The 11796-nt window shown below is 45.5% G+C and overlaps 1 protein-coding gene across 1 annotated transcript; it reads right to left on the reverse strand.

Moving 5' to 3' along the window:
* Nucleotides 1–1660: 1660 nt before the first annotated feature.
* On the reverse strand, nucleotides 1661–9502 carry LOC127318898 (serotonin N-acetyltransferase 1, chloroplastic). Its single transcript, XM_051349279.2, has 8 exons — nucleotides 9343–9502; nucleotides 9172–9257; nucleotides 3637–3700; nucleotides 3013–3199; nucleotides 2762–2861; nucleotides 2520–2620; nucleotides 2315–2408; nucleotides 1661–2030 (listed from the first exon to the last, which is right to left on the reverse strand). Exons 1-8 carry the CDS (start codon nucleotides 9375–9377, stop codon nucleotides 1951–1953), a joined length of 747 nt encoding a protein of 248 aa, XP_051205239.1. The 5' UTR covers nucleotides 9378–9502; the 3' UTR covers nucleotides 1661–1950.
* Nucleotides 9503–11796: the final 2294 nt, after the last annotated feature.

Raw genomic sequence — 11796 nt, forward strand, 5'->3', positions numbered from 1 at the left:
TATTGTCAGTAGTTTGTAGGTTCACCTTGTGGGCTCTTGGACCTGTTTAGCATGTAGTGCATGCTGGTTTCATTTTCTATTTGATGGGTCGGTGACCCCTGGACCTGTTTGTTGTGGTGTGTGGAACTGTTGGATCTGTGTTGTATTCTGTCGTGTGTGGCTTTATTAAGTTAAAGTAGGGCTCATCTTGAGCCTACCGTCTAATACGGGTTAAGAAGCCTTGATCTTCTCTTTTTCCCTCATGTTGTTGTCCCTTCGTCAAGTCCACGAGACTTGAAAGCTCATTTAGTCCTACTTGTGCACTGATGAAGGATCTGGTTGGTATAAAGTTGGTTGTGCTAAGCTCATTTAGTCAAATGTCCCATTAAAGACAGCTTTTAAAAACTATATCTGAACCTTTTTATGTTCCCTTTCAAGCAAGTCGGATCATATCCATCCAAAAACATAGGAGATGGATTTTGAGGGGGCAATCTGCATTCCTGAGCTTATCTAGCCTTTATGTGTTCTATCGAGCATGGCAAGAACATTTGGATTTCATTCTATTATTCTTGCATTTGGCGCAATAACGTTTTGTTCAGAGACTCTGAAAATAATCACGTATAACCAAAAACCTTGACCATAATGGCTTCTTTTTATTTGGCAAAACCACAGTGGCTTCTCGAAAGCACCATATTCCAGCTACAATAGAAGAAGAACAAAGAACAGGGAAGCCAAGCGAGTTGGCCTCAGTGGACACAAGTGGCCGTATGCCGTAAACAAATGTACTATATGTAGCCTGTGGACAGCGGTGATCTAGTGACGTTGATTGGTGAATGACAAAATGCAGCTGCGCACCGAGAAATTATAAGCAAGACCAAAGGTTGACGTCGATGGAAGCGGAAGCATAGGCTTTAGACAACGTTGGCAGCGTTCCCACTGCTTACTCCTACGCGGCGACACACTGACGATAGCATGATACACACTTCACCTTAGCTAGACTGGTTAGCCAAATGACCATCAACTAGTGCGAAATTCGAAGGGAAACTTCTATTCTACTCCCTCCAATCCAACTAAAATCTCGACACTTATTATAGATCGGAGGTAGTACTAAATATTCTGATCTTTTCTTTCACCGCGCTGTTTTGGATGAAGAATTCGCCAAAATAATCGTCTAGCTAATAATTGATTTGCTGCTAGCCACCCAAAACAGATTTCTTATGGATGGTCGAGTTGCATTATCGCTGCCGTGGCGAGCGCCAACTATGTAACCCGCACGTCACGGCGGGATCCTCTAGCAAGACAACGCAACTGACGACAGAGCATAGAAAAACCCAAGCTTTCATTCATTCATTCCGATCGGTTGGGACGTGCAGCCGTGCCACAAGAAACATAATCCATTACTTTAGATTTGGTCAAGAACGCACGCGCTGACTGCAAGCAGCTGCTTGTCATTGAAGATACTGGTGATGAGCACCGGGAGAATATGACAACGACTACATTCATTTCAGTGGCTTGTCGACGGTCTGGAAGAAGAAAGGCACCATGACCCAACACCTCGATAGACGACAGGTTAATGAGCTCATACAACAAGAAAAATCTCCACGGATCAATAATGACAAGAACTGTCGAGCATAACTCCGGTGCTGACAGAATGGTCGATTGAGTCAAGGTACTTGACAGATTGATTCGAAAACAGTTTCTTCATTACGAGTCCAGACTTCCATGGTATCATGTGTCGTACATGGAAACCGATGAGCCGTCTCCTTCCTAGTACAACGATACTTTCCTACTTGCATAAAAACTGAACAGGACCTGGGAGTGAGACAGCCTATTGCACATGGTATGGCATCAGTCTCTCGAGTCACTGTTACACATAGCTCGTCTGCTGATCATTCCTTCTGCACTGGAGGAAACTGTGCCGGTCGTCGCTCTTCTAGAGACGATTGACGGGTGCCGCGCCGCCACCGGTATCTAGAGCCTGGGGTACCAGAACATGCCCTTGATGCCCTGAGGGTCCGCTTCGAATCCCATGTTCTTATAGAAGTCTACGACTGCAATTAACAGGATACAGGAAGAAAGTTGAACGGTCCGTTAGTCTGCTGATGAAATGGCAATAGTGTGCTGCATTCTATGGTTTATACGATATGCGGCCCCTATGAACTTAATATCCATTTTCGTGAATTTGAGCAGGTGAAACGCTATTAATGTGCTGCATCGCGTGCATATAGTACAAGGAATGCACAATTCTACCTAGCAATTCTACTCAGATAGGTCTTACGAATCTCAGTATGTTTTTGGCAGAAAAAACACAGTTGTGGGGATCTAGTTTTTGCACCTTTACTGTCTGCAAATAGTGTAATGTTGTTGATATCTCTCTGAAGCAAAGTACGGATTACTTTCTCCATGAGTGTTTTTCCAAGACCTTGACCCTGAGATAGTAGCAGGTGTAAGCCATCGTAAAGTCCAACATCCTTCATGTAACAAATAGAAGCGTGGACTCAGATTGTCATAACAGAAAGCAGAAAAGTTGATCAATTCACCTGATAGGATGGGTCGACGAGAACATCCCAGATTGTAGCATTGAAGGCATGGTCTGAAGTTGCTCGCGCCATACCAATTAGTTGCTTCCTCTCTTCTCCCTCTGTGAAATAACTTCTACAAGTACACTCAGATGTTCATCATCTAGATAAATGAATTTCTGCAAATAATCTTCTGATTAGGATGCGTGGTTCAACTTTATCCGCAGGAACACACAAGACCCAGAAACAACGCGGAAATTTACCTGTTTCTGAAGATCTAATTATGGAATGTAGTGTAGCGACCAAGTAGCTGTTTCTTAACGATGCAGCTATTTTTGTTAGAGGTCTGCGTGGCCATCCTACCTATGAGATTAACATTGCAAACATTAATATTTGCTACTGAACAAATTTCTAAGGAGATAACATGAACTTGCAGAAACTGACGTAACCAAAAGTCCAAAACTATAGCCTAACCCTGCAAGAAATATCAAAGTTGCTTTTGAAGAAGGATCACCTTATCACATAAGGCTTGGAGATCATATACATCAATATCACCAGCTGAAGAAAACATGATCTGCTCTGTGCTACCATCAGGGAGTGTCCTTTCCAAAAGCATTAGCTCCTCGGGTATAGGTTCTTCGTCTTCAATTGGTGTTGAAGGTGGCTCTACTGTCTCTGTACTGTTATTAGTATTTAAAAATCTGCAAAACAAAACCAATGAATTCCTTTTTTCAGAAACTACAAATTTAAGAAGCACAGTTTGTGACAACTTGATAACACTCCAAAGGTATGTAACATACAAGAAAGACTGAGTTTCCAGGTTTATGTTCAGTATTCCTTAGTTGACTTGACAATAAAAGGAAAATATCGAACTAGATTTACATAGTGGTAGGATGTTGATAAATAGTGTATTTATTTACGATGGTAGTTAGTATGAAGATATATTGGCAACATAATGTAAACTGTCCCAACCCAGACAATGTGGGAAACCTGGACTTGCTTAACCTTTTTCATCAAAGGACAAAAGTTCGGGAAATAGTGATTTATTTACAACAGTAGATAATGTCAAGAATATGAAGATATATTCAGAAGTGAGACGTAAAACTAAATTTTAGTAAGGGTGGACAATGTACTTTACCCAGATTTGAGAGAGTCCCATAGACCAGCCCTCAAGGACCAAGATGTTGAAGACCGTCTTTTCGCTGCAATCAAAACATGAGATCATCAGAGCTTGGCTACTACATTTTAGTTCAGCAAACAAACAATATATTCAGCCTACTAATAACTAGTGTATGGTAAGATAACCAAGGACCGGGAGTTCATTTTATAGGAAAACTGAAAAAACAGTGGTGCAATCAGTGGCATACTGGCTAGTACCATGCTGATTTTCTAAGCGGTAACTCGGAAAAAATCCACAGTGCCATTTTAAGACAGGTTATGCAAATAAACTAGGTGGCTTTTAACAACGGGTACAGCAACATGAGAGACGTGCCATCTTCTAAACATTAACAGGAAAAAGGAAAGTGAAGAATAAAATTTGCTAGAAACTATTCGCAGAAAAATTATGAATTAATCACCACATCAGTTTGATGCAAGTTATCATCAGAATATTCATAACCTTATTGGATATACTGCCGGTTTTACAGACACACCTATTCAGGTTACTGATAGCCTAGCACTGGACACATACACCTAACTACAGCTAAGTCTTTACTAATAAATTGGAATAGGTGGTGATGGTGTTGTTACGTTCGGATGTTTGTATTTTAAAACCCTCAAAAGGTATGATATCAACCCGCACTCCCAAAAACGTCCAGGAGATGCTGCAGACGAGGAGCAAGGCGTTGACACTGCAGCCATCTGACCCGGTGCTCCTCCATGTAGAGGTGGCGGGGTGGTCGCGAACAGAGGCGGGCGAAGCTCTCGTAGGGCGAGACCGGGCTCCCGCCCTACCTTGGATCGCAACAAAAAATCTTCTATACGTATGCAGCGTACATACGGGAGTGGTGTTTTGGAACATTGGTGCATATGCTCCCTATATTTTGAAATGCATCTTACACGTATTTTAAATTTCAAAAGAAATGAAACAAAAAATTGGCAAAGGTTGGTGGGACCGGTATCTGGTGGCATCTTCCAACCAGGCCCAGCACGCTCTTCCGCATGCGCGCTCTCTGCTACCACATTATTATTTTGATTCGAACTTGCAAAACAGGGAAGGGAAAAGGTTACTTCCGAACGAGCAATCCGACCGGCTTTATTCCTTAAGTTCTAAAGAATGGGGTTACGAGGTCGAGGTAAGAAGTTATATGGTTTTCGTTACCGAGATATCTTTTCTTTTTTCCCAGGGATTTTTTGGGTAATCAGCTCCCAGGCCTATTGAGATGCATATAACTACCTTTTTCATCTTATCACCCCGCCTAGCGACTTTGCAAGAAGATTTTTCATGTCATTCCCATTTAGGTTCGATTTGGATCCCTCTGTTGTTTCCCTTTCCTCCCGAACCTTTTCCTCCAAAAAATTGATTCTAACCTAGAGCCACAGCGGAAGCGGATTGATATGATGAAGATACGCAGGGCACGTACATCATTAGGTGCTACGCGCTCACAAAGTCGTTTCATAAAAAATCGACTTATCATGTGACGTGTCTAAAAAAAGAAAATTGAGTGCTAAAAATAATGCTTTTCAGAAGATAAATTTTTCTCCTTTTTACATAGACCACAAAAAATATTGGTTTTTCGTGAAACTTGACAAACGTACATATATTATGGAGATGTACATGTAGAATTTTTTGTCCAAACTTTTCGATATTTCAAAATATGATTTTTTGGTAGAGGGAGCATATGCACCCGGTAGCCGAATTGAATTTCCGCGTACATATCGATCGTAGAACCAAAGTAAAAAAAGTTAAGAAAACTTAGCCTGTTGGGCCGTGGTGTCGGGCCTTGCCAACTCTTTCTAGCACGAACTGCTCCACTTCACGTCGTTCGACCAAGCGAGAGAATGAGAAACCGAGCAGCATTGAGAGAACTTCATGGTGGCAATAAAATTCATCATTCTTACTAAGAATGATGATGATAGCATTGCTGCAATAAAATTTATTTTATATTGCTGTGAAGCCATGACTAGATTAAAAATCAATTACCAGAAGAGTGAATTCATGGGGGTAGGGATCAGATCAGGTCAGGGTGGCTAATATGCTCAACTGCACTGTTGGGACCCTACCTTTGAAATATTTGGGGCTCCCTGTGGGATGTAATATGCTACTATCAAGAGATTTAGCTTTTGTCCCTAAGGAAGTGGACAAAAGACTGGAAAATGGGTTTAATGCATTGGCCTCCTCTGGGAGGGGGGCAGGTATATCCTCATTGATTCCTGCTTAGATAGCATCCCTATTTATGCTATGGGGTTTTATCAAATTAATGATTAAACAGAGTGTATTCCGTTAGAGCCTAACCCTCCCGCACCCCAGCCCTAGCCGCCGCCGCCGCCGCCACCGGTAGCGCCGCCGGGGCAAAGACCCACGGGGCGTGGCGGCGGCGGGGGCCCTTCCTCGTCGACATGTGGTGGACGGCGACCGAATCTTCCCTCCTCGACGCATGGCGGACCGACAGGCGGATGGGATGGGCGGCGGCGGCCTACGCTGCGCCCCCTTCTCCCGTCGGCTCTCCCCTGGTGGACCGGCCGGCGCGGTTGGGAAGGGCGGCGGTGGCCTGCGCTGCGGTCTCCCTCCTCCCGTCGGCTCTCCGCACCACTCCGGCAGGGGCTGGTGGTGGGCGGCGGCTAGGCCCATGGCCTGCGCCATCCCCCCCCCCCCCTTTTCTCGTCGGTGAGTGGAGGCGATCTCGGGCTTCACACGCGACACGAGGTCGCCCGGGGCAGCAGGCTTGTGTACGACGGTGGAGGTGGCCCTCTTCTTCGCCGGAGAGGGTCGGCCTGCGGTTGGTAGTGGCGGACCTATCGATCTATTACCGCATTCCGGCGGCGAGATGGAGATGCATGGAAGCCGGCGACGGTGTCGCCTGTGGAGGGTTGGAGTGGCCAGCCCGGGATGGTCGCCAACGTGGGGTCCGACCTGAATAAAGGCGGTGGTCGTAGGGTCTCTCTTGCGTGAAGAGGAAGACCTACCGGAGGCCTGGACTCGTGATCTGGCCGGAGTGTTGAGTTCCGGAAGGCTCCGCCGGCGAATGTAACAGTGCTTTTTGCCTGGAGTTTGCTGGATCGGTGGTATTCGGTCGTGTGCACCCATGCTTTTATTCCGACCGATTGGTTTTGGAGGGAGCGGCGCGAAGCTCTTTTTCTGTGTTGACATCAAGTGACTATGGATCCATGATGAAAGTCGGAAGAAGAGAAGTTCATGAAGGCCGGAGGGGAGGACTAGCTAAGGGAGGTTCAAATCTCCGCACTGTTGAGAGACTTGCTTGGTGTTCCGGGCTTCACAACATCGGTATGAAAGTGGGGGCAACAACACAGGTGAAGTTCAGAGTTCTACCTTTCAGGGTGAAAACCCAAGGTCTGGCCTTAACTGGTTGTGCCTGGTAATGACCTTGTTGGAGGCATTGTTTTGAGAGCGGGGACTATCTTCAGGGTGAAAACATAAGATCGTTGATCAGACAACGACGGTGTTAGAGCACTGTTCCCTTCTTGGAGGCGTCGTTTTTGGAGAGTCTGTATTTCAGGTGTTGTCTTGGCGATGGATGTATTGCTGTTGTTAGGCCCGAGACACTATAGCGGGACTTTTGTTTCTTAGTTTTCTTTTCCTTTTTTTGGTTGTGTGCATCCGTAGTGCCATTAGGGTGGTGCGTTGTTGCAGAGGCTGGGTGTAATTGTTATCTTTTTTATATTAATATATTCCCTTTATCGGAAAAAAAAATGATTCAAATCATTATAGAATGGACATGTCTAGAGCCAGGTTTTTCTGGGCAGGTGTGGGAGACGAAAACAAATATCACATGGTTAAATGGGAAGAGTTATGCAAGCCAAAGGATTTTGGAGGCCTGGGCTTTGCAGACACTAGGGTTAGGAATGTTTATCTCCTAAGTAAATGGATTTATAAATTGGGAAGTGGGGCACAAGATTTACGTTGTCAACTGTTGAGGAATAATTGTATGGGTAACAAGGGTTTCTACTTTCTACGAGTCTAATGAGATTGGTGAATCTCAATTTTGGACTGGACTGCATAAAATCAAATGCGGGTTTAAAATGGGGTCTAGTTATATAGTAGGGAACAGGCGGAAGACTTTTTTCTGGCTAGATGTTTGGAGTGGTAGACATACAGTCTCACGACTTTGTCTGTTGTAACCAACAGAATGAGACAGTCCATGCTGTCCTTCAAAATGGGGCTGTAAATCTTACATTTAACAGAACTTTTGGCTCTGTAGAGATAGGGGAGTGGCAGGAGTTGTGTAGGTGGATGGAACGAGTGGTGCTAAATGAGAATGAAGATAAGGTTAATTGGGATTTGAAGAGGAATGGGAGGTTTTCCACTAAATCCATGTATAGGCTTATCCTCTTGATCGTGCTCTTTCTCTTATGTTGCAGTGGAGGCTGCTGATCGCTCATAAGCGCTGGGCTTCTTCGGAAGAGATCATGAGCAAGATTGATAATAAGCTATGGGCGCCAGGGGTCGCAGCTGCAGCGGAGAGAGATGGAATTGGCTGAGCTCTCTTCTCTCCAGTAGTTGTAACTTCTTGTGTCATTGGAGTGTTTTTAGTTTATTGTTCTGGTGGAAAACTTTGGTTGCGGGCTGTGTTCCCTCCTGATATGTTTCTTTCTCTTTTGCTCTGCAATGCCTCCTGGTGCTGCCTGGTTATTTGCTTACTGTTTATCTCCTTCAGGCGCACACGGGGTGTGTAGGGTCTTAGAGCGTGCTTGTTTGTTTTTGCTGTAAAACTACTCCAAAAAGCTTTCAATATAAGCTGGGCCTCTCTTGGGGGTCTTGTTTCAAAAAAAAAAAAAAAAAAAAAAAAAACTTCATGGCGGCGGCAGGTGACCTCCAGGCTCCAGGCTCTAGATCGAAGGGAGCCAGCCCCAGGCCAGGCAAGGGACTGGAGAACGGCGGAGGTCTCGTCGTCTCGGGCAGTTATCCAGTTCTCCAGCGGGCAGCCGGCAGGCAGCGGGGCGTTAGACAGCACGACAAGAAGCGGGGTGACTACTGACAGGCCGAACGGAGGGCAGCGGGGCAACAGAATGAACGGCCAAGATCTGACCATCTCGGGCAAATTTGGGCTGGAGTTGTTAACTAGATTGAAGATGAATAGGAGGGGGAATGGACCAACAAAGGGGGAAAGATACATCTTTCTGGATTTTTGCATATGGACGGTGCCATTTCAACACAGGCTACGCAAATAAACTAGGTGGCATTTGACGACGGGTACAGCAACATGAGAGACATCAGACATGCCATCCTCCAAACATTAACAGGAAAAAGGGAAGTGAAGGATCAAATTTGCTAGAAACTATTCGCGGAGAAATTGTGAATTAACCACCACATCAGTTTGATGCAAGGTATCGGCAGAATGTTCATAGTCTCATCGGATATACTGCCTGTTTTACAGTTGACACACTCACACACACCTATTCAGGTCACCGATAGCCTAGCAATGGACACATATACGTAACTACAGCTAAAGTATGCCTAAACCTGAATCGAGCCCCATGGTCTGAAACACCGTACCTTGCTTCCGGCTGTGGAGGAACCTCGGCGCGGGTACCCCGTCCCGAGCATCCAAACGGCACGCGGTCGGGATGCAGACGCCGCATCTGCGAGAGAAGAAGGAATCAGCGCCGAACAGGGACGTCGGGGAAAGAAGTTGATTCGGGGCTAGCTGCTCGGTGCGCGCTTTACATTGAAGAGGAAGGGGTGACGGCGAAGGCGGCCATCGTGCTCGCTGCCTGTCGGTTCCGGCAGCTCGCGCGCCTCCGGAGGATGGCGGGGGAAGAGGGGGCTGCTTCGCTCGCTCACGGCCAGTCGTCGCGTCGGGGCGGTGGATAAGGGCAGGTCAGGTGGACACCGAACGGCAGGGAAGAAGAGGCGCAGATTCTCAACTGGTGGGCTCGGCGGCCACTGGGCCTGGAAACGAGAAGCGGTAGTGGGCCCATTTGGACATTGCAGCGGGCGAAAAACAAATGAGCAATACAAGTGACCAACAAAAAAAATTATTTTTATCCTATAAAGGATTCCTTTTTCTGGCAAAAGAGAAATGATATTTTGTGCAAAATCCTGTGTAGAAAATGAGACAATCTAGGTGTGGTGTAAAAAGATCAAACACAACTCTTCCGATCAAATTAGGACTTACCTCGGAGCCATGTTCTCTCTTTTGAATGGCAATGTATGCTAAAAATCGAATGAGTATGTTCCAAATGGTTTTGTTTTTTTCAAGGCGGGTGATCAACAAATCATTATTTTCACTCACTAACATCTAGATTCATCCAAGTATAAGGGGATGTGTAGATCTTCATCGGGCCTTATTGATGTCGACTAAAAAAAAATGATATTTCTAAGTCAAAAGTAAGAACCATTGGACCTAATCATCTCGATTCTGTTGGAGATATGCCCAAGGGGCAATAATAAATTAGTTATTGTTATATCTTAGTGTACATGATAAATATTTACATCCCATGCTATAATTGTATTAACCGAAACATTGATACATGTGTGTTATGTAAACAACAAGGAGTCCCTAGTAAGCCTCTTGTATAACTAGCTTGTTGATTAATGGATGATCATGGTTTCGTGATCATGAACATTGGATGTTATTAATAACAAGGTTATGTCATTAGGTGAATGATATAATGGACATACACCCAAATGAGCATAGCATAAGATCAAGTCATTAAGTTCAATTTGCTATAAGCTTTCGATATATAGTTGCCTAAGTCCTTCGACCATGAGATCATGTAAATCACTTACACCGGAAGGGTACTTTGATTACATCAAACGCCATCGCGTAAATGGGTGGTTATAAAGATGGGATTAAGTATTCGGAAAGTGTGAGTTGAGGCATATGGATCAATAGTGGGATTTGTACATCCTGATGACGGATAGATATACTCTGGGCCCTCTCGGTGGAATATCGTTTGATTAGCTTGCAAGCATATGATTGGATCATAAGAGATGACATACCACGGTACGAGTAAAGAGTACTTGTCGGTAACGAGGTTGAACAAGGTATGGAGATACCGATGATCGAACCTCGGACAAGTAAAATATCGCGAGACAAAGGGAATCGGCATCGTATGTAAATGGTTCAATCGATCACTAAGTCATCGTTGAATATGTGGGAGCCATTATGTATCTCCAGATCCCGCTATTGGTTATTGCTCGGAGAGGAGTCTCGACCATGTCTGCATAGTTCGCGAACCGTAGGGTGACGCGCTTAAGGTTCGATGTCGCATAAGTAGATTCAGAATATGAGATGGAGACCGAAGTTTGTTCGGAGTCTCGGATGGGATCCAGGACATCACGAGGAGGTCCGGAATGGTCCGGAGACTAAGATTCATATAAGGGAAGTCATTTTCCGGGGTTCGGTAAAAAGTCCGGTGTTTTGACCGGAGCTTCTAGAAGGTTCTAGAGGGCCATCAGTGGGCCCACCACCCCGGGAGAGGCCACATAGGCGCCACATGGCATGGTGGGGCCTGCCCACTATGACATGTGGGCCCAGGACGGCCTACCCCTTAGAGATAAGATCTATCTCTTAATTTAAATGGTTTAAATCTAGAGATAAGATCTATCTCTAAAATAAAGTGTTTAAATGAAGAGATAAGGGGAAGGTTTGAGGGGGAAGAAAAGTCCCCCCCCCTCATGCGCCGGCCAAGGAAGTGGTGGGCCCCAGGGGAAACCCTAGGCCGACCCCTCCCCCTATATAAAGAGGGGAGGGGGTGGCCAGCCACCACCCCAATCAAAAAACCCTAGCCACCACTTCTGGCCGCCCCTCTCTGATACGTCCATTTCGCATAACTATTTTATATCATAATTTACAGTTATTCATTGATATATTTCATATTTAGAGATGATACTTATGTTATTTCACCTATTTTGCATGTTTCATGATTATTGGAGAATTACTCACCGGAGTCAGGATTCTGCTGGAAAAAGCACCGTCAGGATACAATATTTCTGAAGATCAACAATTGACGGAAAATATACCGAAGCTCCTATTTTTCCAAATGACGGAGCCATCCAGAAGGGGAGGCCGAGGAGGGCCGCCATGGGCCCTCCCCATAGGCTGGCGCGGCCACCAAGGCTGGCGCGCCGCCACGTGGGGAGGGGGCCCACGACCCCCTCAGCCATCGCCCTTTC

Source organism: Lolium perenne, chromosome 1 (assembly GCF_019359855.2).
Source record: "Lolium perenne isolate Kyuss_39 chromosome 1, Kyuss_2.0, whole genome shotgun sequence".
Classification (NCBI taxonomy): domain Eukaryota; kingdom Viridiplantae; phylum Streptophyta; class Magnoliopsida; order Poales; family Poaceae; genus Lolium; species Lolium perenne.